The sequence below is a fragment of the Peromyscus leucopus genome, chromosome 16_21 (assembly GCF_004664715.2).
Source record: "Peromyscus leucopus breed LL Stock chromosome 16_21, UCI_PerLeu_2.1, whole genome shotgun sequence".
NCBI classification, from domain to species: domain Eukaryota; kingdom Metazoa; phylum Chordata; class Mammalia; order Rodentia; family Cricetidae; genus Peromyscus; species Peromyscus leucopus.
This window is the reverse complement of record NC_051084.1, coordinates 58,440,469-58,466,689: the sequence shown is the minus strand read 5'-3', so window position 1 is coordinate 58,466,689 and position 26,221 is coordinate 58,440,469. Positions and strand designations below refer to the sequence as shown.

At 37.7% G+C, this 26,221-nt stretch overlaps 1 protein-coding gene across 7 annotated transcripts in view; it reads right to left on the bottom strand.

Annotated features, from left to right (window-relative positions):
- Fam135a (family with sequence similarity 135 member A) overlaps window positions 1–26,221 on the bottom strand; it is an 81,402-nt gene that overhangs the window by 43,260 nt on the left and 11,921 nt on the right. For 5 of the 7 annotated variants that reach the window (XM_028867992.2, XM_028867990.2, XM_028867993.2 and 2 more), the window contains 5 exons: window positions 22,709–22,800; window positions 21,450–21,565; window positions 11,090–11,169; window positions 571–710; window positions 411–481 (listed from right to left, as the gene is read on the bottom strand). In XM_028867992.2, coding sequence (XP_028723825.1) covers window positions 411–481; window positions 571–710; window positions 11,090–11,169; window positions 21,450–21,526 — 368 coding nt within the window. In that variant the 5' untranslated portion in view covers window positions 21,527–21,565; window positions 22,709–22,800. Of the gene's footprint in view, window positions 1–410; window positions 482–570; window positions 711–4,117; window positions 4,229–11,089; window positions 11,171–21,449; window positions 21,566–22,708; window positions 22,801–26,221 lie in introns of those variants that run through there. The other 2 variants (XM_028867994.2, XM_037199885.1) reach the window with 2 other exon arrangements.

Genomic DNA, 26,221 nt, shown 5'->3' with positions numbered 1-26,221 from the left:
GTTAAAATTGAACTAGAAACGCCCATTATGTGTGTCACGTCTTGACCATTCTGAGTATCAATGCAGCCCCACCTAGAGAAAGTGCAACTCATGCCAAGAAGAATTCACTAATGACCAATGGAAGAGAAATCAGTCTAAGTGCTGTGTGGTAGTGTTACTATAGCAACTGTACAATTATTAGAGTCTAGGGAAGAAGTTCATAACTTTTCACCTTGTCTGATTTCACTTCCTGGAGCATGGGTATGGAAAAGTAGCCCCAGCTTTCTCAACAGACTTTCTCAGAAAAAATACAAGCACTTTAAAATAGACAAGAATGGAGTAGAGGTTCCAAAAAACAAAATGGGAGTACATAACACATAAAGCCATAAGATCTAAAGATGTTTAACTCTCCGAACAGCCAGCCTACTTACGAATAGTCTCCATCTGTGAAATGTAGATCCAAGGATAACAGAAAATTTATTTCTTCAAGAGTTTCCTCAATCTAAAGAGAAATTTATAAGATGCCTAGTATTTATAAATGTTACAAATATGCATTGAAGTCTCAGTAAATAGAAATGAAGAGATGTTTACCTTTCTTTCATCCAACAACATTTTAACTTTGAAGATCATGACATCATTTAAAACAACTTCTTCATTTTTATATAGGATCTGAAACGTTTTGCTGCAAACCAGAGCATCATGAACTGAAGCTGGAAAGGCTAATGTCATACCTAAAACAGATGAGATATACAACTGAGGTAAAAGACAAACAGGACAAGTAAGTAAATACTAGGTTAAAGTACTATAATTTGATGTCACCCCACTATCATTACCATTTCAAATAGAAGTGTTAACACATTTCTGAAAACTTCACTAATTTCTGAAAAAAACTGAATAAAAACTACACCATAACCATCATGAAAATTCTTGTACAGACTTTTCTCTACTTGAAAGGCAAGTGAGAAAAATCTTAGATATTTTAGAGTGAACACTGATCTGTTAAACACAGAAAAGGGGCAACTGAGATTTTCACAACTGAAGTAAAAAGAAGTATTTTTGCTTTTGTTACGGGACAGAAGACTCCAGACCTTCTGTGATCTCAGATTTCTTTTGCTAAGGTGACTCATGATGGCGCTGCCACACCACCATGAAGACAGACCATGTGATCAGAGAACTGGTTTTCAGCCACAGGAAGGAAGGTTACTATCTAGGCAGGGGGAAATGGCTGGAGATTTGAAATTATGCTGGGGGATAATTCAATCAACTGTGCATACCTAATAACATATCGATAGAAACTCTGGACACAGAACTTTGGGTGTGCTTCCCTGGCTTGTAATACTGCAAATTCTTTAGGTTGGGCATGTGAGTGGTGGTAACGTATCTTGGTTTTATGGGAAGAAAACAATGGAGGCTTACATATGAGACTTTACATATTCAGTCCTACGTATTTCTCTAAACACTTTTAAAGTTATTGATTTATTGGATTACTTACTTATTTGGTGTGTCTGTATGTTTACCCTTGTGTGTGTGCACGTGTCAGTGCATGTGTGGTTGTCAGAGGACAACCTGAGGGAGTTGTTTCTCTCTTCCCATGATGTAGGTTCCAGGGATTCAACCAAGTCACTAAATTTGGTGGCAAGATCCTTTAACCACTGAGCCATCTTGCTGGCCTACATTTCTTTTTTGACTGGCTGTGATGGGACACACAGAATGAATTTAGAATAATAAAGCTATACTAAGTATGCACATTCTTGAACTGAGTGAATTCTTCTAGTGAATTATCAAAATTAGCAAACAGCTGGAGCTCCAAATTGGAACTCAGTTGGTTAGAAGTGAAGGCTGCTGCTGGCCATTGAACTTGTGACTGGTATCTGAAGGAAGGCTGTCTTCTTAACCTATGCAATCTGGTTTGCCTCCAGAAACAAGAATAGATGAGAAACTGTGTCCAGACGGCTCAAGAAAGACTTCCATATGTGTAAGGTGATGGAGAGAACACAGGCGGCAGCAGCGGCAGCTTAGCACTCTACTCTGATCAAAGGAGGGTGAGGACATTCTGAAATGATCTCCTGGTGCAAATTCTTCATCAAGGTGAGAAGGACTGAGATGGTCACATTACGGAAGTGAGTGACATAAAGGGAAACCCAGCAGGACAAAGAATACATTCTGGGGAAGAAGGTAGAGTGACAGATTGGGACATGTGAAGGGGTGACCAAAAAGAAAATAAGCAATGGATCACTGGAACAAGATTTCTGTAAGGGAAGTTATATGCACGCCCTGACAAGTTCCTCACACTCATAGGCTGACAAAGCACTAATACTTCGTAAGAAATTATCTTAGGCTGCTCAACTGAGTCACTTGGAAAGGACACTCTCCAACCTGTTGAGCTGTCTGCAGGCTGTGCAGTATACTCCAGGTTCCCAGCTTTGTGAGCTGTCACTGGTGCTGGGGTGGGCTTTGGAGATGCAGCTGTCTGTAAGTAATTTTTCTTCCTGTAAGTAACCCAAATTAAACTCTTTGGCTCAGCAAAATAAATAAATAGATAGGTAGATAGGGAAGGAGGGAGAGAGAGACAGACAGACAGACAGACAGACAGACATGCACCACAAAAAAGAAAAGAAAAAAGAAAAGAAAGGAAAAGAAAAGAAAAAAGAGAAGAGAAGAGAAGAGAAGAGAAAAGGAAAAGAAAAGAAAAGAAAAGAAAAGAAAAGAAAAGAAAAGAAAAGAAAAGAAAAGAAAAGAAAAGAAAAGAAAAGAAAAGAAAAGAAAAGGTCTTAGGCTGGCAAGATGACTCATTGGGTCAAAGCTCTTCCCTAGAACCCATCGTGGAAGGAGACAATCAACTCCTTCCTGCAAGTTGTCCTTCCGACCACCACACACAGACTATGGTATGTAAGTGATTGCATGTGCACACATACTTGCAAATAAATTATTTTTAAAGTAGGTTTTACAATGTATTTACAATTTTTCTGTAAGTTTGAGATATTTCAGAATATACATTTAAAGGAAAACAAATAACTCAAAAACTCCACTCTGAATGTTTTAGAGAAGAACTGAGAAGGGGGAAGAATTTTCAATACAATGTAGATTGTATGTAAAGCCCTCAGAAAATGCTAAATAAGAGTTTGTTGCCTCCAGAAGCAAAAGCTTTTCCTATTGCTCTTCCTGTGAATTCTGTTTTCAAATGGGCTATTTCCTCTCCTATATGTTCCTTTGTATGTGTGTATTTGTTGTGAACATGTGTGTGTGTGGATTGGGAGTATGTATGAAAGCTAGAAGTTGCTCTTAGGTGTCTTTATCAATCACTTTTCACTGGATTTTTTGGGATGGGGCCTCTCAATGAACTTAGGGCTCACCAATTCAGCTAGACTGGCTTGCCAGTGAGCTCCTAAATTCTGTCTTTCTCCCCTGTGCTAGGATTACAGGCAAGTGCTGCCATGCTCACCTTTGGATGGGGATGCTGAGATTCAAACTCAAGCCTTCATGCTCACATGGCACGTACCTTACAAACTGAGCCTTCTCTCCAGCCCCTTTCTACACTTTGCCAGCAGGACTGGGCTGTCCCGTTCCTTAGTGCCTTACCGATGCTTTCAGATACTGTCTCCCTTTAAGAATCACCACTATTAACAACGCTGAGTTTCCTGTCATTAGACAACTGTATGCCACTGACCACCCCACTCTTGTAGTCACCAAGAACCTAATTTCTTAAAGATTTTATTTAATTCACAATTATTCCCTCCAAAACTACCTTATATATTATCCTTATGAATAGCAATACAAGTAAATCCTGCACCACCAACTTCCTAGGTGCTTTTCCTCTTTGTGTGTTCCTGCCCCACAGCCTTCTGCTGTGGGGTAATGCTTTTGTACACTGGTTTAATAAAACGCTGACTGGCCAGTAGCTAGGTAGGAAGTATAGGCAGGATAAGCAGACAAGGAGAATTCTGGGAAGAGGAAGGCTTAGTCAGGAGCCGCCAGCCTGCCATCTAGGGAGCAGCATGTTAACGGCACACAAGTAAAGCCACGGAATACGTGGGGACACATAGATGAACAGAAATGGGCTGAGTTTAAATGTAAGAGCTAGTCAGTAGTTAGCTAATGGCCAAGTAGTTTTAATTAATATAAACCTCTGTGTGTTTACCTGGGTCTGAGTGGCTGAGGACCAGGTGGAACACAGGAAAACTTCAGCTACAGCCATCCTTAGCTCCTCTTTCCTATGGTCATTTTTCCATTACTTCTGACTGCAATTCCTCTGCAATGCAGACTTGAATCAACTTCTTATTATAACTACACCTATCTTCCCAGCTTACTTCCTCAGATAACAAGGTCTAACAATCCTTGGGGCCATTTAGGAGTAATTCTATGACTCCTGGGCCTCTTCTGTTCTCTCCATTTTCCTCCAAGTGCCCACTTTACTTCTTACCACATTTTAAATTCTGATTCATCATTATTACACCCTTTACATACATACAGCCTATTAAGAGAATCCAGGAACAGCAACATGTGCCAAGAACACCGTGACTCTCAAAACTGAAGTAAAAGGAATGACAATTCTAGTCTAGCTGGGCAACTCAATCAACTGTTTCAAAACACAAAAATCAACCAACCAACTAACCAACCATCAAACATCCTAATGTGTGTATGTATGAATATATGAACACATATATATGAATCATATGTGTGTGGGTATGTGTGTGGCTATATACTACCTTGCTTTAATATACTGGCTTATATATCTCACTTTTGCTAAATCCAGCTCTTTTCCCAATCCATACTTATAACCACAAGCCATATGTGCCTGGGAACAGTATACAACTCTTTGGACTGACTGTGCTTCACATTCATGACTACTTATCTCAAGTGGCCCTTAGTGTCACCTAGCACTCATGTTACTTCTGAACCTGTTTGTTACTCACATTGCTAGGTGACTACTTCACAATTTATTTTCTCTCCCCAATTCTAGCCTTCAATTTCTGATAATTTTGGTTCTTATTTCATGAAATAACAATTATCTACAACAACAATAATAATAATCTACCAGAGAATTTCTATAAGCTCCACTACCATATCTACCTATAAATGATCCTAAACAAACTTATTTCTCTGTTTCCTTTTTTGGCAAATAGCTCAAGTTCTTGGCATTTAGTATATTTATTTATTTCATATCCTCCCCTTCTTCCCTATTCAGCCTGTTATAGCCAGAATTTTAGATGGCCCACTGATTCTCACTTTCTGGTGTCCATATTCTTGTATAAATTCTTCCCTCAAAGTTATCAGGATTAATGTTTGTGAATAGAGCAAAAGTAATGGTATAATTTGTGTAAACACAGCAGAAGTAATTGACTTTAATTCATGGGAGACTGTGAACCAGAGGTATGGGGCTAAATTCCTGCAACACAGAAACTGTGATAATGTGGTATTTAAAACTAAGTTGGGTGGCAAATTTTTACACAGCAAGAATTAATTCACATTCTAGGTAGTCTTTGACCCATGCAACTGTGCATCAAGACCAATGAATTCTGCACTATTAAATCCGATGGAAATATTCTCAAATCTCATTTACTTGTCAGCATCTGCCACAGTTACAATTTGTCTCAGTCTTGAACACTTCTTAATCTGCCTTTCAAACAGACTCTTGTGGTGTTCTTCTGAGAAATTATTCCAGTCCTAAGCTACCAGCTAATCTGCTACAGTTTCAAAGATACTGGGAGAAGGTGCAAGACAAAAGATTTTATAATTCCCAGCACAGACAGTAGCGGTATACCTCACATCCTCAAGTCCCATGGGAGGGATGGGGAGACTAGCCGAGAGCCATCACAGGTGCCACGAGTTTTTGGTTGCTTCAGTCTTTACCACAAGAGATATGTAAACCTGTCAAATCTTTGCATCAGCAGGAGGTATTCTCATCATCAGACTAGACAGTAAACAAGTTTACCCCATGCTGCAAACTAAGACTTTATAGCTTCCAAAGCTGTCCAAGAGAATATTTTTTAAGTCTGTAATAGGCTTTCCAGCTATCTCTGCTCACAAGATGTACAGAAACAAGAGAAAGCACAAAAAACAAAAACAAATTTTAATGCACGGGTCAAATATTAAGATTCTTCACAATTCTTGACATTAGGACACTGATCTCCAGGAAGCTGGGAAGCCAGCTCCTGGGCAAAATACGTGCTATGCAAGCATGAGGCCTAGGCTTTGGATTCCCTACCACCCACATACATGTCACCTGTAAGCACAGCTCTGGTAGGGGACAGAGGCAGGAGGATACCCAGAACTTGCTGGTTAGTGAGCTTTTGGTTCAGTGATGTTTCAAAAGAAAATGGTGGGGGACAGAATGAGGAAGACCCAAAGTCAACCTCTCCCCCACAACATGCAAACTACAGCTACAAATACTATCAAGTTTTTAGTTGAGTTTCTTAGCAATCTAAAATGAATCTCAAAGAGATATGTTCCAAGCTCTTACAGTATCAAATTACTCCCTTCCTTCCTTCAGTCATGGTTAAATCTAAATTAAACTTTTAAGCATGCAAGCTAGAAACCAAAACACTCTATCTGCATTGTTCTTAGAGAAAAATGGGGAAAATACCAACCCTTTCACCAGTAAAAAGAACATCAGTTAAAGGTTTTCATGTCTTTTACTAGGTCTCAAAGTCCCTTACAATTTCAGGTGGAAAGATATTTATCACAAATGGACAGAGTTGTTAATATATATATATATATATATATATATATATATATATATATATATATATATATATATATATGTAATTTTCTAAAATTTGATTTTAAACTAGCATTTTAACCTGCACTCCTGTGGGTATGGTGTAGTAGCATGTGACTAATATTCATTCAGTGGTCAAATCAAGGCAGTCAGCTTTGGTGACCAGCACTCAGCTCTACTTTAATTTTATTCTTTTTACACTACATTCATACAATGACTTAGAAATAGGCCATATACTCTTGCTCTGAATCAGAAACAACTTTTCAACATGCTAAAATAAAAACACCTCCATTAGGCCAAGAATCACACAGTCCTTTAGTTTTTAGATTAAGCACTGTTATCTTAAACATAATAGACATTTCATGAGTATATTTGAATAAATTACCATCTAACTTAATTTAGTGACCCATTTTCTTGTTCAAGTGACTCTTTGCATTTTGCTGATCAGCTATTTTCTAACACACCCAAGACTCTAGTTTTAGACAGTTCAGATATGGAAACTTAGTACTTACATTAATTTACATCTTAGTACTATCACTATCTATCTATATTTTCACTTCTTCGGCTAAACAAGTAGCTTTGATATCTCTTATTGTACTTTGTGAACAAGTGAGCTTTTATTCAACCTCATCTTACTGTCCCTAGTACTGCACAGTAAAACAGCATAAGCAAGCACCATGCCTGTCCTCTGAGTTGACAGTTTAGACACAAATGCAAGTAATTTCAGCCTTTCCTTGACAGAATGAAACTGCTCAAATGGGAGCAAGCAGAACAGAAGCTTGAAATGCCAAATGAACTTAAAAGTTTCATCATCCACAATACCTGATGAATTTTCTACTCATGGCTGTTGAGATTAATCAGTTATCAGTTACAGTAAATAATTAGAGACATGATATGAATTGCCTCCAGTTACTTATTTCCTTAAATTATTTTTAAAATGCTGTTCTTTAATGTGTTTGATATTGGGTTATTACAATTTTATTTCTGGGGAAAAAAGTGAGTTTTCCCAGGGTGCATAAAAGGAAGCTAGTCTCTGCATTGGTCTACCTACATTGTTTACTATTTGAGAGTGGCATGTCTAAATCAACAGTTAAACCATAGCTATGTGTGCCTGTCTATCTATCTACCTACTTGACTAGATCAATTCTCAAATAACTGGACCTTCCTGAATTGTCTTCTAGAAACTTAGGCTGTTTGTTCATGCTTGACACTCATTTCAGATGAATAAACCCCTGTCCTCTTATGCTATAACAAAAGCCACAAATGACACAGACAAGTTTTCAACCTACAAATCCAAAAGAACATTTATTACCGTCATATGAACCAGAAAAAAGTAGCAGAAAGAGAAAATTTGAAAAAGAGGTAGGAATGTAAATATTTTTGAACTAACTGACCTTTTAGCTATTTGCCTGTATGTGGACAAAAACATCTATCAGAAGGGATGGGGAAATTGCTCAGCACCTAAGAGCTCACTTTCTTACTGATATGACAAGTAGCTTTTGCTCCAATGTTCAGGACATAAATCACTCTCAACGGTCCAGAAGGGTTGAATGGCACATCAGTTCTGTCACTCCAACTACTGAATCGGAAGACCCCTAACAAGATTTATAATTCTGATTTACTGTCAATCAAGATGATGGATGCCATTACTACTTTTGACTAGGGACAGAAAAGGGTACTCTTGGCAGGAATATATACAGTGGAATATAATACAAATAGTAGTCAGCGAGGCACTTAAGGCCTACTAGAGTAGGAAATAATCATGAGCTATTGCTAAGTCTTTTGGTAATTTATTTCTCATGCTTTTTTTAGTCCTTAACTTACCAGTCAAGAAGCAGAAGCAGAGAAATGTTCTATAAAGTTTAGGTCAAGATGACATATAGGAAAAGAAGTTATAGCAATCATAATGTAATTTTCAACACATCAACTAGATGTAATACTTTGCCATCTAATCCTATCATCTAGATCAATCTAAATACATAAAGTTTTGCTTCAAATACTAGATGTCCATTTAACATTGACTCTACTGCCTACTGATTCTGGCATCCATAATCTTTCTTACCTTAGAATTACTACTAACCATAACTAGAATGTCTAGTCCTCCCAGGGAGTTGTTTAGAACCCAAGAAAAATTAGGTAGAAGTAATTCCTTGAATTACTAAACAGCTTTTAATTGTAACAAGTTTTAATCTCTTAAATATGAAATTTGCTTCTTCCCCCAAACAAATCATACCTAACATGAACAAAGAGCTATTTCCGCTCGATACAGTAACACTATATAATAAACATACTGGGTTTGCTCTTTGTACTACATTCCATTCTGGCATTTTACACAGTAATTTGGTAGGAATCCACAACTTATCTAGTTTCGTATATGTTCTACCATTTCCTCATCTTTCGAGAATTCTTATCTTTCCTTTATCCTCAATTAGTATTTTTTGGATTAACTAAATGACCTTATACCCAAATATTTGAAAAGACAATGTTTTTAAATTAATTCCAAATTAGAATGACTAAAATACAAAAATGTTAGCTCAGCATAAATTAATTCAATCTCAAAGAAAAAAAAAATCTCATGTCCTTGTGAGGAAAATATTAACTGTAAAGAATATTTACAATTGTCACATTTATTACCTGTAAATAGTACTATATTATACTAATAGATAATATATACTGATAAAATATATATAGTAATATATGATGTATAGAAATATATTGTTTTTACCTATATTTATAATATACTATATATCAATATTTACATATATTTATATATCATACTATATATCAATATATTATTTGTATATTACATATTAATGTAGAGTATATTACTATTTATATCTATTAACATTACATTTACATTTTTACATTGTATTAGTGTTTGAGGTTATGAGTACTGCATTTATGATTTCTATCCCCAATTCATCCTGTGTGCCCCCAACTCCCTCTCAATTTCATAATCTCTTCAATTATTATTCCACACACCATCCACACACATAAATAAAAATACAAAATTTTGCCTTAGTTCTCTGCAAATTTCATTCTAATACAGTAACTGATTCTATTTAAGAAATTCAATTTTTAAGAGCAGTTAACTTTAGTTGACCTTTTTGAATGTACCTAAACTTTGCTGCCAGCTGGAAAAGTATTTCACAAACTCAAGTCTAAGGTTTTTGCAATGCAACCTCAAGAGATAAGAGAGCAAGACATGCCACCTGTTAGACTTAGGGAAGCTCACCAAGAAGCACCAAGTGTGTGTGGAAATCCTCGTGGCTCTACTACCTGTTTCTTGACATTTGGTTGTGAACCCAGCCTTGAACGGCCGAGCCATCTCTCCGGCCCCTCTGTTTCTTGAAGGTAAACTTACAAAAGGTTTTGCTATGACAGTAAGCGTATATATATGAAAAATGCTAGGTCAAGAAGAAAACAGTCTTTTTCTTTTTTAAGATAACAAAGCTATGTTTCTTTTGTGATCATAATAGGCTCTCTGACTATCTTGATAATCCTTTGAAAGACAAACTCCTATTAAATACAATAACACAATTCATTAAATTTAACACAAACTAGCATGTTAATATCTACAGTATGATAAAAAAATGACTCTAACAATTCTAATTTCCAGTAAATTGCTTTTAATATCAAAAGGACTATATTATGATCAGCATAACTGTAGGTTTGGTGCATTATTTTTATAACGCTTTGAAAATTACAATATCAGGTTTACATGACAACTCTTTAGAATTTTTTACTAATGGTTTCACTTCCTAATTACATGGAATAAAAACACATACAAATTGAGTATTTCTTATCCAGAATGCTTGGAATTAGACATACTTAAGGTTTTGAATTTTTTTCAGGTTGTGGAATATCTGGATATGAATAATGTGCTGGGGATGAGACTCAAGTCTAAAGGCAAAATTCATATGTAGCTTATATATGAAGGGCGGAGATGATTTCACACAGCATTTTTAGTGTCCTCCTATAGCTGGGCATGGTGATATGCAGCTGAAATACTAGTATTCAAGAGGCTGAGTCATAAGCATGCAGAATTCAAAAGCATACTATAAAATTTCATTATATATAATAGTCCAGGAGTTTCAAATCAAGTTTATATATATTTTTATTATTGTGTATCCTTTTTAACCTCAACTTTCACAACTAATACTACACATATCTATGTTTATTTCATGGAATTTTATAAACATCTTATGTATCCATCTATAAGAAACCAAGTAAAGCCTGTTTTACTGATTTCTTGAGAGAGAAATCATAATAAACCTATTTGGTAACTCATGCTTACAAATGGAAAAAGTAAAAGTATTTATAAAATAGTATCACTGACCAGTATGTTACTTCAAATTCTTATTTTTAACTTGAAAATATTCCTTTACTTACCTGTTGCATGTAACAAACTGGCTTCTACTCTGTGGGGAATTCTCGGTGGAATTTTCATTGATGCACGTATTTGGTAAAAACTAAAAGCAAAATAAATAAGGAAGTCATTTTAAAATACGTGTTCCTGTCTCTACAGTTTGTTTGCATTAAAATAAAAATTTGGCCTAATTCTACTAGTTTCATAGTTCTACTAGTTTCCCTATAACATTTCACACATCTAATTATGAATTAGCATAGCATGAAACCAAGAGAAACTTAGCATCTATAAAGATGAACAATAGAAACAGAAGCAAATATACATGGTCGCTTTTCCTTTACAGCAGTGAATGTGATGGTAGCCCACAGGATTAGAAAGAATGCCATCCGTTATTTATTTTTCTTTAAGAAGATAATAAAACTGGACTGGCAAGAAGCCCAGTGGCTAAAGAAACTCGCTGCCACTCCTGCTCTGGTAACTTAGGTTCAACCCTTACAACCTTCACGCAGGAAGGAGAGAACTGACTCCCAAAGGTTGTCCTTGGACTTCCTTATGCATAATAAATGTTTAAAAAAAGAAAATAAAATGTTCTTAATTGTGAGTTTAAGAAAGACATTAGATTAATTTTAAATAGCTTTTCAAAACTGTCTTGACACATGCCTGCAATGTTAATGTGTGTAGGAATCCAGGAGCTGGGGCAGAAAGATTGTAACTTTGAAGCCAGCCTGGACTTTGGAAGGCCCTTTTCTCAGAAAAACAAACAACAAAAATCCTTATATTATAAACTAGAAGGTACTATGCATACTATTGCAGGAGAAAAGAACTGACGAGTCTGATCCAGCTGTGAGTCCTATACGCTCCAATGATGACTTACATAAGATCAGCTAGCTAAAATCCCAGCATCAACAGGGGAGGCACTCACCAAGTCAGTCCCACCTACAGCTAAGGAGTTATTGACAACTGATGCTTGTCGGGAGAGAAACAGTATCAGTGTTCACTAGGGATGAACCCTCTGAAAACTGTCTGTTTTCTAATGAAACAGAAGCAAAACACAGTATGGCCTTAGGAACACACTGGCTGTACTAATCTGACTTGGTGGGCTAAAAAAAAAAAAAGAGTACATGACATTGGAAGAAAAAGTGGCAGTGGGGGGAGTAGAAAAGGAGCTGGGTAGATCCAAGGCACATTGTATGCATGCGTGAAATAATAAATTTATTATATAAAGAAATAAAACTTTCTATTAATACAGTATTTCCCAAAGTGAGGCGAACATTAAAACAAGGATAAGCTGGGTAGCTGGGTATGGTGGCACACACCTCTAATCCCAGCACTCAGGAGGCAGAAGCAAGCAGATTTCCATGAGTTCAAAGCCAGGCTAGTCTATATAGTGTTTTTCATGATAGCCAAGGATACACAGTGGTACCCTAGCTTGGGGGTGGAGTTAGGGGAGGCAGTGGCACTGAAGGGGATAACACTGTGGTCATGCTCTCTGTAACCACAGGAAACAAAAACTCCCTAAGCAGTAGAAGTGGTTAGTTTTTTTTTGTTTTTTTTTTTTTTGTTTTTTTGTTTGTTTTTCGAGACAGGGTTTCTCTGTGTAGCTTTGCGCCTTTCCTGGAACTCACTTGGTAGCCCAGGCTGGCCTCGAACTCACAGAGATCCGCCTGGCTCTGCCTCCCGAGTGCTGGGATTAAAGGCGTGCGCCACCGCCGCCCGGCTAGTTTTTAAGTAGTTATTTAGATGTATTTATTTTATGTGTAGGAGTGTTTTGCCTGCATACATGTATGGGCACCACTGTGTGCAGTGAAGAAGGCAGCCTAGAACTGGAGTTATAGAGGGTTATGAATTGTCATTAGTGCTAGGAATTGAACTGTGATCCCCTGCAAGAGCAGTAAGTGTTCTTAACCCCTAGCCCAGTGGTTCTCAACTTTCCTAATGCTGCCACCCTTTGGTACAGTTCCTCATGTTCTGGTGACCACCCCCCAGTCATAAATTATTTCTGTTGCTACTTCATACTGTAATTTTGCTACTGTTATGAATCATAATGTAAACATCTATGTTTTCCAATGGTCTTAAGTGACTCCTGTGAAAATGTTGTTTGACCCCTAAAGGGGTCACAACCCACAGGTTGAGAAACACTGCCCTAACACATCTCTTCAGTCTCTAATTTATTTATTTTTTTTTTTTTTTGAGATAAGGTCTCACTATTTAGTCCTAAATGGTCTGAATTCCATCTGTAAGCCATGCTGGCCTTAAAGTCACAGAAATCCACCTGCTTTTGCCTTGCTAGTACTAGGATTAAAAGTGTGTTCCACGACACTCAGCTTTATTTTATTCTTAATTATGTGTTTATGTGTGTCTGTGCACATGAGTATAGGTCTCCATGGAGGCCAAATGGGTAGTGGATCACCTGGAGCTGAAGTCACAGGCAACTGTGAGCAGGCCAACACAGGTGTTGGGAACTGAACTCGGGTCCTCTGAAGAGCAGTGTGTGTTCTGACCACTGGGCCCCAGCAACAGACATTAGTAATTAACTTTCAACCTGTGACTACATTTAATGTTTAGTGATGAAGCAGTTCACATAATGTATTCCTGCTGCTTAGTCAAGTGTGATGTGATTCCTATAAACGGCACTGCACAGCTGTTTGAGTGGAGAACTGAACTGGCCCTTTTTCATGGACAATCATTCCTACCTGAAAGAAAGACTGGCAGACAGGCTATATAGTACTTGGCAGACATTCCTGCCACTGCAAGGAAAACAAATGACAGTGCTGGCTGCCAAGACACAGTTAAGCCTTCAAATGAGAACTGTCGATAAAACAGGTTCTGGGCCTGTCAGGGTTATATAAGGAGATTCTTTCCTCAGGGGGAGAGGAAAAAAAGATAAATTTAGATGTATACTGGGGAGCTGAATATTTGATGTTTATTTTCTTTAATAATTTATTAGAGTAGTTTAATTTATTAAACTTATAAAGAACATGGAGATGGGGGAGGACATGTGGTCAAGTAATAGAGGCAGAATTAATCACAGTGAACAAAAGTGTAAAGTGCCTTCCACGCACACAGCAAACCCCATGGAGATAGAGGGTAGACTAGTAAGAGTGAGATAAGGTCTGCTTGCAAACAAGACAGTTCCGAAGTCAAACCAGATCAGAAGAGATTGAGTCAGACTGCAGTCTTCTAGGAGCTCTTCAGCCTCCCAGGGAAGAACATGGTTCAATAGTAAGTGAAACATTGCAATGTTAAATATAAGCATGTGACACAAAACTTATTAAGACTAAACAAACACTAGATGCTGTTTCATTTTAAGCTTCTGAAGCAGTACTATTTGTTAATCCTATATTTAACAATTTACACAAAGCTAAGCAGCCAATATATGCTAGCTGGAAAACAAAACAAAACAACCCAAAAGTCGAAATAAAATTCATAATTATTTGCCACTGAATGACAAATATCTAAAGGAACAAGGATTGGTAAGGCTATAGCGCAAAAGGAAGCTCTCTCTACATGGCTGGTGGTAATACAAATTATCACAGTATCACGAAAAACAATTCGGCAGTTACTCAAAAAGCTAAAAAATAGCATGATCATTTATATGATCCAGCAACTGAAATTCCTATGTGCACTCCCATACTGTAGCATTACTCACAACAGTTATGTAAGCAACCTGTCTATCCATGGATATTGAATATAAAGAAAACGGAATGCATACCATGAAGTGAGCTTTTAAAAAGGAAATTGTCATTTGAAGTAACATGAAGGCATCTGGAAGGCATTTTGCTATGTTAAATAAACCAGGCACAACAACATCTACAGCAACTTAGTTATGTGTGAAATCTAAGAAAGCTGAACCTATGAAAGTGGCATGGAGAATGCTAGAAGACGGAGAGGCAGGGAGGATGTGGGAGGGGTAGGAGGGCTAGGGGGCAGAGTGTGTTGATCAAAGGATACAACGTTTCAGTTGCAAGGGAAAATTAAGTCTCTGGTGAGATTGCATAGTTTGGTGACCACATTTAATAACAATGTATTGCATACTTCAAAATTTCAAAAGAATTTTAAGTATTCTTACCACATACTAAAAGATAAGTAGGTGAGGCAATGGCCAAGCTCACTAACTTAGATCCAAAATCTTCTATATCAAAACATGACATTGTATCCTATAATATATAATGGCTATAGTTTTTGTCTAAGTATGAAAATGTCCCAGTTAGAATACATTAGGAAAAACCTATTGGATAGTTGTAAAGGATGGGACACTATCTAAATACTCTGTATCAAAGACCAATGAACTTAGGGCTCGGTAAAACACATCTCTTTAATTGTGGGCCATACACCCTGCTGTGACTACTTTTCCTTGTGCTGAGAAAAAGCAGCCATGGATGCAAGTGAACCAACAGATAGGTCTGGATTTGGCCCAGGACTAGTTTCCCACCCTGTTTATGTGTTCCCATAGTTAGCACTATCATATACTTTCATACTATTTTACCTAGTATTATATAAAATATTACCTTAATTAGCAAATATATTAGTTTGTTTCATATTTAGATTTTTTTTGGTAACAACTATATCACCAGAAAAGTAGAGATTAACATGGAAAAAAAAACACCCAAAATAAATAAATAAAACACTGTTAGAAAAGCCAATTCCAAGTGTATATCCTATGATCACTGGTTCAAAACAATGTGATTAGATATTATGTGAAGCCAATATGAAATGAGAGGTGTCCTATGAACAAAAGAGAGAAATGAGACGACATCATTAAACATGCTAAGAAATCAATCTATGAGTTCATCCTGCCACTGAATAAAAACTGTAACTGAAAGAGACTTGGGCACAAGACAGAATCCTGAAAATAACTAAACAAGAGAAACAAAACCTTATGCCCTTTCTATAAGGCTGCACTTCACAGTAATCAAATAGTTAATCAAGTACTGTTTCTCTTCCTAGAATCCCAGTTAATAATGCCAAAAGGAGGAAGAGGATTAGAATGGCACTGTTTTGAAACTCCTTGTAAAATAATTACTCTGGGCAAATACCTTCAAAGGACACTATCAATTACATTACAGAAAACTTTATAAGGGTCCACCAGGTTGATAACACTTGAATCAATCTTGTCACAAAAAGCAGCAATCAAGGCACTGTATTCTATAATATCCAAAGGACACAGCATCACTTGAGCATTCTTCTTAAAAACTACTGGAATTTTAGCCTTTAGATTAAGTCAATGAGTACAGCCTTAAAAAAAAAAAAAATCTAAAAGATATATAATAAAATGCAACCTGTGAATGCAGTTTTTTAATAGAACAAGAATGTAATTTTACGATACATTTTTCCTAGAACTCCTATAAACAGAATTATATGAGGTGAGTGGTTAAAACAGGGCAGCAGTTGGTAATGATGGCTCAGTGTGTTAAGGTTGCTTGCCACCGAGCCTGATGGCTAGAGATTGATATCTAGAGACCACAGGAAGAAAGAACTGACTCCTGCAGGCTGTCCTCTATCTTCACGTGTGCTGTGCCACATGAGTCCCCACATGCAGGCGCGCACGCACACACACAAATACAGAGTTAATTTTTTTTATTTTGTGTACTCATCTATTTGTATGCATGCATGCATGCATGCATGCATGTATGTATGTATGTATGTATGTATGTAGGCGTATACACACTACAGTGTGCCTCTGGCCAATTCTAAGTGTTAAGAGGTCTCTTTGAATGGTTTCTTTTTCTCGTTGGATCCTTGCCCACTCCATGACAAGATGCAGGATGAAAAACTAAAAGAAAGCTGTGTCTGCCAAACTGAGGCCATTCTGTGTCAGCTAGTAGTCACCCAACCTGTCAGCTGACTGGATTGATAAGTGAATCCAGCAACGATTAGCCAAGCCAAAACAGCTTAGCAGAACTATTGAGCTAATACAGCTTTAGGAGCAGAAACATGTTTGATGCACTGTAAGCTCTGTGCTTGTTATTAGCTGTTTAGAGCTGCAGTGCCAGAGCAATAAATAAAAAACACAGAAACCAATAACTAGGATTGGTACTTACTATAACACAAATTTAAAACATAATGACTCTATGGACAATCTAACTTAATTATAGGAGGCAGAAAAATAAAGTAACTACAGAAGATTAGAAAAATGCTAAGTAACTCTTACTATGCTGTTTATATTAACTTGGGATGAAATTAGACAATGTCCTAAGAAACTTTTGGACATGAGAAAGCAATCCTACATGGTTGCTACCAGCTAAGCAGTGCAAGTAGGAACAGGAGAGAAAAAGTCGAAGAAAGGACCACTTTACAACTGGCTTCAGGACTGGAGAGAGACTAGGACTTGGGAGTTGGAAAATAAAAAATGTCTCTGTGGTCTCCTAAAAGATATGCAATATAAGATGAATCAAAGATTATATCAAGAATGTAGGTATACATTTTTCTTCAAAATTCACCAAAAGAATTAAGGTAGGTTGTAAGCAGGCATTCTTAGATCAACAAAATGCTTTTTAAGAAGTTAAGCTGGGCGGTGGTGGCGCACGCCTTGATTCCCAGCACTCGGGAGGCAGAGCCAGGCGGATCTCTGCAAGTTCGAGGCCAACCTGAGCTACCAAGTGAGTTCCAGAAAAGGTGCAAAGCTACACAGAGAAACCCTGTCTCGAAAAAAGAAGAAGAAGAAGAAGGAGGAGGAGGAGGAGGAGGAGGAGGAGGAGGAGGAGGAGGAGAAGAAGAAGAAGAAGAAGGAGAAGAAGAAGTAGTAGTAGTAGTAGTAGTAGTTTATAGGCACGATCCCACAGAACTCTGATCCCCAAGTGGTAGTAGTGATTATATCTGGCAAACAAACATACTTCAGAAACAATTATAGGTATGGACTTTTAAGGTATGGACTAGGCTATGGCCATATCAGGCATACAGAATGCCTACAAAATATAAGTGATATAAGTGAGCTGGGTCCCAAAAGCCAGTAGACTGGACTCCTGGCTATGTCCTGTGACTTTCTAAACCAACAGACTACAGTGGCAGAAACAATGTGACAATTCAAGGGACCTTGTATCTTCTGTACATTTTTTTGACTTCTGTTGTGAGAACTAAATCAGGCTAGCCTATGGATGAATGAGAAGCTACATGAAACAGATTGGAGCAGAGAGAAGCATAGCAGCTTATTTTCGTTTTTTTTTTTGTTGTTGTTGTTGTTTTTTTAATAAGATGGTAAAATCAAGCTAAATCCTCTCAAAAACCAACTCTTTAAAGTTAGGAAATTTCTTCCTGTAGTTACGTAGTTATCAACCACCTACCACTGTATGAGGACAGGCTAGCCCAAGACCTGGTGACAGAGGAAACGATCTAAATTCTACAAAGACACTTAGTCAAGAAGGGTTCACCACAACTCCACCACCCGATTCCACCCCTCCCTTTGCCTCTGCCCAAGGTGTGATCAGGAAGAAGGCTGAACTCAGCAAGCAGGCTGAACTCAGCAAGCAGGCTGAACTCAGCAAGCAGGCTGAACTTGAAGCAAATCTCCGAAGAAAAGATACAAAAGACTCCCTCCCTTCCCTATATCTGTCAAAGGAAGGGACATAAGGACAAAGAACTCTATGTCCCTGAAAAGGTGGGGATCTTAAACCTACATTCCATAAAACCCAAGAGCTTTTCTTCAAAAAATGGGGGACTTTTAACATTTAACTCCTTTTCCCTAGGCCTGGACTCCTAACAGAAAATGAAGAAACCAGGAGCCTGTGGCCCACTGGCCTTCTCCCTAGGAAAGGGTCTGTTAGTCAACTGTCTTACAACTGATCTACATATCTTCTGGACTCTGTTGCGTGGTTTTCTATAAATTGTTAGACTGCCACAGGAACAGTGGAGAGGAGTATTTTTTTTCTCTTCTTGTTCGGATAGACTAGAAATAGATGCAGTTCCTTTTACCAGGTTTTGTTTCCTCATTTCTTCTGGGATACAGGGGACTGAGTCAGCAGGCTATGGACCCAAGCACTGGACAGCCCCGCATGCTGAACAGCCCTTCAGTTACAGCTGAGAGTTACTGCAGATGCCTCATTGTGCTCATTTCTTTTTGTCTGTGAAGGTGTTTCTTGTGTCGTGCAGCTAGCCTGAAACATTTATATAACCCAGGCTAGCCTTACACAAATGATCCTTTGTGCCTCTTTCCCAAGTGCTAGAAATTATACAGATGAACCACCATACTAGATGTGATTCTATCCCTTCCATGTAACCATCAGTTTTACCACGTGGAGTGGGGTTTCAATGAGGATGGCCTTCATAGGCTCCTATGTCTGAAATCTTAGTCCCAGTTGGTGGGACTGTTTAGAAAGGGCTAGACGTGGCCTTGTTGGAGAAGGTATGTCACTGTAGAGGGCTTGGAGATTTCAAAAGACTGAGACCAATTCAGAGTGTCACTTTGCCTCTAACCTGAGGTTCAAGATATGAAGTGCTCAGCTGCTGCCATGCCTTTACTCCATCACCATAGACCCCAGTTCTCTGAAACTGTAAGGCCCAAATTAAATGCTTTCTTTTATAGGTAGCCTTATTAATGGTGTTTTATCACAGCAATAGAAAAATAACTAAGATACCACGTTAACAAGTAGTTGTAGTAGTAGTAATAATTCTATTCTCACTTGGAAATGACTGTTACCTAAATCCATACTATCAACTCATCTCCAGACACTAAAGGCTATCAGAAACATAGCTTTGCCTTGCCTTATGTCTGCTTTTCTCTAGAAAATATCCAATTTCCTAAATACCCTTAAAAAAATAACATATTCCTTGGTGGTACATAGCCATAATAATCCCAGCACTTGGGAAACTGGGAACAAGAACTGTCATGAGTTTAAGGTCCCTATCTAAAACAAACAAACAAACAAACAAACATACATACATACATACATACATAAATAAATAAATAAATAAATAATATGTTCGTATTTCCAAGACTTGGCTCAAGCTGTTTTCTTATAAAAGAATCTTTCACTTCATCCTTTGCCTATGTAAGTCTTACCTGGACTTTAGTCCTACCTCTCTGAGGTAGGTCCAACAGACATAAAAAAAGGAACACAGGGAGGAAGAAGTCCCTCACCCTGGGATCTAGTTTGCTTTTCCTGCTGAAAGCCAAGAAACTTCAGTATAAAGCCAAAGTTGCCTATAGAGATAATGCCTGTTTTCCTAAAGACCTTCCAAACAAGGATACTAAAAACAAACAAACTGGAGACACGATTCAGTGGTTATGAGTGGCTAGTGCTCTTTCAGAGGACCCAAGCTCAGTTCCCAGCTCTCTTATCAGGTGGCCCACAGCCACTTGTAACTTAAGCTCCAGGGGATCTGATGCCCTCATCTGGTCTCTGTAGGCCCCCCCCACACATACATGCACGTGAATGCATGCACAGACATGCAAATGAGAATAAATCTTAATAAACTAGGATAATTTAGGGTTAGAGCCTTTATAATCTTGAAGTTCACTGTATTACTACTTCTTTCACACCACTAAACCTAAACAATATACCTCAAAAACCACCTTAAATTTTGATTTACAAAAAGAAATTCTTCAAGATAACAAAAAGTAAAACGAGTTCATATAATTTTCCTTAATTTTTAACTTAAATTTTAAGATTTGCTTAATCTTTAAAACTTGTTATAAAAACTTGTTATACACTTTGCCTATACCAATGAGACACAGAATCAGATAGATAAGATGGTAATGGCACTGAAATGAGACTTTCTCTTGAGAACCTTACATCCATGTCTTGGATTATGGACTGCGATTTTCCTAAACTATTCTCTTTCTTTGTTCTTAAATGCTGACTCTTGAAAGCACACCATCCTTTGTCTTGGTAAGCAGTTGCTGTACCCTGGCTCACTGTGAACAACTTTTCTGCAGAGCACCGAAGATGCGGCTTTCTCTGAATGGAGATCTCCAAGGGGGAAGGAAACGCCTCAGGCTGCACAACAGTGCTGGGCTGTGTTTTCCTATTGCTGCTAACATCACTGGAATGACTTCACTAATCGACAAATCCAGAAAAGTGATCTGCTTGATTTCTACACTTTCCTATACCTACTGAAGCCTCATCATATATGTTTTGTATAACTACTTAGCTGTTTCTTTGTAAATATCTTTCCTCCATTACAACGATCTGCTTTTAAACAGTAAAAATGAAATAGTACATTTTCATTAAAGTACCCCCTCAATGATCAATATAAATTCATAAATATATACTCAATAGATTCAGCATTATCACTAAATCCATGTGCACAATCCCTAAATATCTAGTTAAATGAAATTACTTAGACTATAATCACCTGAATACAGCTATATATATATATATATATATATATATATATATATATGCTGAAACACAATCTGTAATGAAATTCTTACTATAAAATACATACCCTCTTTGGAATAAATCCACGTTGTAGAACTTGTTTAGCTCCACGGAGAATTCTACCATTGCTTGAACTTCAGTCATTTTTAATTTATACCCAGAGGACAAATCTGGTAACAGCACCTTAGTTAAAAAGGGGAAGGGGTCATGAGAAAGACAACAGAAATGCCAATTTATATGCCTAATTTAGCTTAATCTAACTAAATAGTACCAGAATCCAAAGACTGCCAAACAGCAGTACTATTTTCACCACTGAAGACTGGTTGGTTTCGACGCTTCTCTAACATTTGTTTCCCCTGATGACATCCATGTGATCACCCATGAACAGATTTTTTTAAGAAAATATTGCTTAAAGAACAAAGCACTTTTGAATAAAAAAAAATTCCCCTTCATTATAAAAGCCTAAAGGCATTCATTTTTCCAGAAGTTAAAACAAGAGGTACATAGGCAAGTGAAAATTAAAACATTCACATATTCATTGACATATATAGACTCATATGAGTGCATTAATACAATTTCTATAAAACTGGCATCAATGGCAAGCACAGTTTCTAATCTGCTCATTTTAGATAATTTTCTGAAGAACATTTAAGCCAGTAAGTGTACAAATAACATGATTTTAAGTATAACTACTATTGTGTGAGCATGTTACAGTTTAAACAGTCACCTAGTACTGGTGTTTCAGTGGTTTCTATCTTCACTGCTTCAGAAAAATAACAAACATCCTTACCAAGAAGCAATTTAGAGAAAAGAAATGTTGGGAGACAATTCCCCACTGCCTCCTGGTGTCTCTGCACCTCTTCCAACCAGAAAAACCAATGATAGCTTTTATTCCAGGCTCTCTCTTCAGGGACATTTGCTACAGTTTTAAACATCAGACACAGTGTCTCACTTTAGAACAAAGAGCAGATCTGCAGAGTATTCTACACAGTAGAGCCTTCCAAAGCAGAAAACAGATGGTCCACTGTCCATTATCAAAGTCTCAGGATCCTTTTGCTCAGGATTGCTCTTCTATAATACAATTTACTCCTATGCAGATGTCACCTGGCACTCTAGTTCAAATGCTGTGCATAGAAACAATTTTTATCTTTGATTGGTGAGTCCAGTGTCTTCTGCCAACCTTATGGCACCATGGTAAGCAACTCATTAGCATGCAAGCATAGTAAAAGTCCCAGTTTCACAGCTCTTGAAAAAGTATTCCCCTGAAATTCAGCAAATATTCTAACCTATGACAAATTATGTACAAAAGAAATGCCATATGCTTACCTCTGCTGATCAAATCTTCATTTTACATTATTAAATAACCAATCTTGTATTTCCAGTTACTGATTCTTGTTGTTAAAAATATATTGTTCCTCCTAGGAGAAAGAAACAGTAAAATCTCAAATAAAATTAAGAGATACAAAATCTACCTTAAAGATACCTACATTTCATTACTTAACGATCACAATTTACACATAGAGCCTACATCCCCCTCAAGGCTTGGGAATGCATTAAAACTTCATCACCATTATGTGTTTCTATTAAGGATTCACTCATGTAGACTGCACAGTACAATATAGGGTACTTTCTTAGTTCAGTGGTTCAGAAATGCTTCTCAATCAACACCTAAAACACTGGAAGCTTATCATTAATTTTTAAGTGTAGAATTCCTCACAATAATGAAGTAGTGATTTTTCAAATTTCATGAATATGCACACATGTATTTCATAAACACATGTGCATAAAACATAGTATTTAAAATAATGACAAAAGGCTGACTACGCTGCAGTTTTCCTTACATTTCAAATATTCACATGAAAAAACTGCCTTTAATGTAATTGTGTTCCAAAAACATTAAAATGAGGAACATGTTCATTCTTCACTTTTTTTCTTCTGTCATGATGGTGTAGATTCTGCCAAGTCCTTTAGTAATCTCATCAACAAATAATAAAAATTAGTATATATCAAATCAATGTATCTTTAGATAAAAGACTCCATTTCATAGAAATAAGTGTAGGTCAGTTCTGGATCGCAATGGGCTCAGTAATTCCAAGAAAAGCAGTAAGCACATATATTACAGTAGAAAGGTAACAATAAGGCTTTAAGATTTCAGTCCCTAGATGTTGCATCCCTTACATATTCATTCCCTTTAAGGTATACAGCACCCATCTCACATAAACCAGTAGGAGCCTATTACATGGGCGAGAGATAAACTTAGTTCTCTCTTAAGCTCCTTTCATTTTGGGATCTGTTACACTAATTGGCTTTTCTTATGCACAGAATTTAATAAGGAAAAGTAGGGTACAACTAGAATAGAACCCTAAAACATATGAATCAATAATTACCAGAAGTAGGGTACAGTTGCAACAAAATCCTAAGATACATGGCATTAGCTTAGTAATTACATACCAGGCAACAATACTAAAACATACTAAAATACTGATAAACTCTCTTACACAGAGCATAACAACTGATAAAAATATCTACAATAACCTGCAGAACTAGGTGTCCATATGGCTATGGCCAGAGCCCCAGAAAAGTAGTTGAAAAGAAACACAGCACCAGTTGTGTGGGTGGTTCTTTGCTGTGTTTACTTTGGCTGGTTTGTAAGTAAAGATGAAAGGAAATATAGGGGCAGAAACTGGGGTCTTGAAGCCAAGTACTCCAATATCCCAAAGCAGGATAAGTGCCTTTCTCAAAAGAATTCTAAAAATTGTTGACAAAATCTTGTGGGCAACAAGAATATATCATAGAGATTGAGCTGTGTATTAAAGCTGAACTTTGACCAGCCAAGGGTCTGTCAAAACGCACACCATTTATTATGAATATTTGGTGTTACCCAGCCTTTTATATTCCAGCTGTCTTCTGCTATGAAATCCTTGTGTGCCCAGACCAATTGGTAAACAGTTCAGCTCCCCAGACTTGCTGAACCTACTAAGTTACTAACTGCCCTGCTGAGCTTAGGAGACAAGCTGGTGGGAGACTCCTAGCTTTGTTTCCTGTGCTAATGAAGCTCAGACCATCCCTGGCCTTGAGGAGGCCTAGAGGTTCTCCAGAGCACTTTGAGAACAAAAGAGGTTTTTACATATCAAGGTGAGAGATCAAACAACATTCCTGAGGAGGCAGGGAACCATGTGCCCAGGGAAAGAAAAGGCAGGTGTTTTCTGTAGACAGAGAGAGAACAGCATGGAGAAGAGAAAAGAGAATGGAAGAACTAGATGGGTAAGAACTTGAGAGGAACAAACTGAGATGGGGAAGAACTAGATTGAAGGGCTAGAAGAGAGGACCAGAGGAACGAGATGGAAGATGAGGAAGAGCCAGGTGGGGAAGAACAAGATGAGAGAGGAGATGGGAGAGGAGCTGATATGGGAAAGAACTAGATGGATGAGAACCTAGAAGGGGCAGAACTAGATGAAGGAATTAAGATAGAACCTGGAGGGGACAACAGAAAAGAGAAATTGGGCAAGAAAGGAGCTAAAAATGAGAGCAGAGTATAAGCTTGTAGAGAGAGAACTGACAGAATAATAAAGTGTATGGACTAAGGAATTTCGTGTACATAGATTCCTTTCTTCAAAGATTAATTATCAGCTGGTTGTAGATTCTTCCCGGACCCTGAGAGGGGACTATTGAGGAGCTGGACTCTCCCAGTCCCCAATAACAAAACAAGATTAGGTCAAAGGTGCTGCTGACAAGTGCCTGTTATTACACATAGTTTAAAGACAATGGCCACTAAACAAGAGATAAAGATGAACCTCACTAAAATAAGGCCATTTAAATGAAGCAGGTATACAGAGAGGAAGGAAGGGCAATCATATGAACCACATCCACAAAAGAAGTTTAGTGAGTCACTGTCGCAGAAATAGAATAGAGAAAAAAGTCATTAAAATCCTTTTTTTTTTTTTTTTTACAGAACAGTATTTATCAAAGAAATAACCTACAAAAGCCTGTGACTATGTAACTTGCAAGTTATAGAATCTGCAATAGCAGGAAGCTATGGAAGGCTATGAAAACTACCTTTGAAAGTAGACAAACTTTCAACATGAGCTTTAATGTGGCTATATGGAGATTAACATGGGGAAGAAATATCCAGACAGCAATCAGAGGGCTCCCAATGCAATCAACACAGGTATTCTTCCACTGCCGGACACAGTCCAGCATTGCTCTCAGCTAGAAAGTGTTTCCTACTGTTTGTTTTCCCAAATGATTCTATCATAAAATACTGGCACATGTAGGAGGGGTGGGGGTAACGACACTTGCAGATCTCTCTGTGACCTAGGATAAATGGAACACAGAGGGCTCTGGTTTGGTTTGGTTTTAGGAAGGGAGAAAACATGTTCCGACAGGTTCCACATGGGCTATCTGGATGGCTAGAGTAGCAGACTGGTTGGTACACTGCTTGTCATTTCTTTTCTCCTTTCCAAGAGAATGGTCACCCAGCCCGAGACTGAAACAATCTCCTGATGCCAAGTTATCCTACCCATGGAATGTGGCCAACTGACCCTTCTCATGGGACAGAAACGGAAGTGATGCATGTAGCATCTGCCTTACTTGTTTAAAAGGAAATTCTTTGCCCTGAACGTCACCTTCCTTTGATGGGGGAATGTCTTTCTGTATGCTGTGAAAATATGTTGCTCTGACTGGTTGATAAATAAAGCTGTTTTGTCAATGGTGAGGCAGAATAAGGTTAGGCGGGACATTCTAACTGGAGAGATAGGGGAGAAGAAAAGAGAACTGAGGAGACGCTGCCAGCTGCCGCCATGAAAAGCAAGATGTAAGTACCAGTAAGCCACAAGCCAT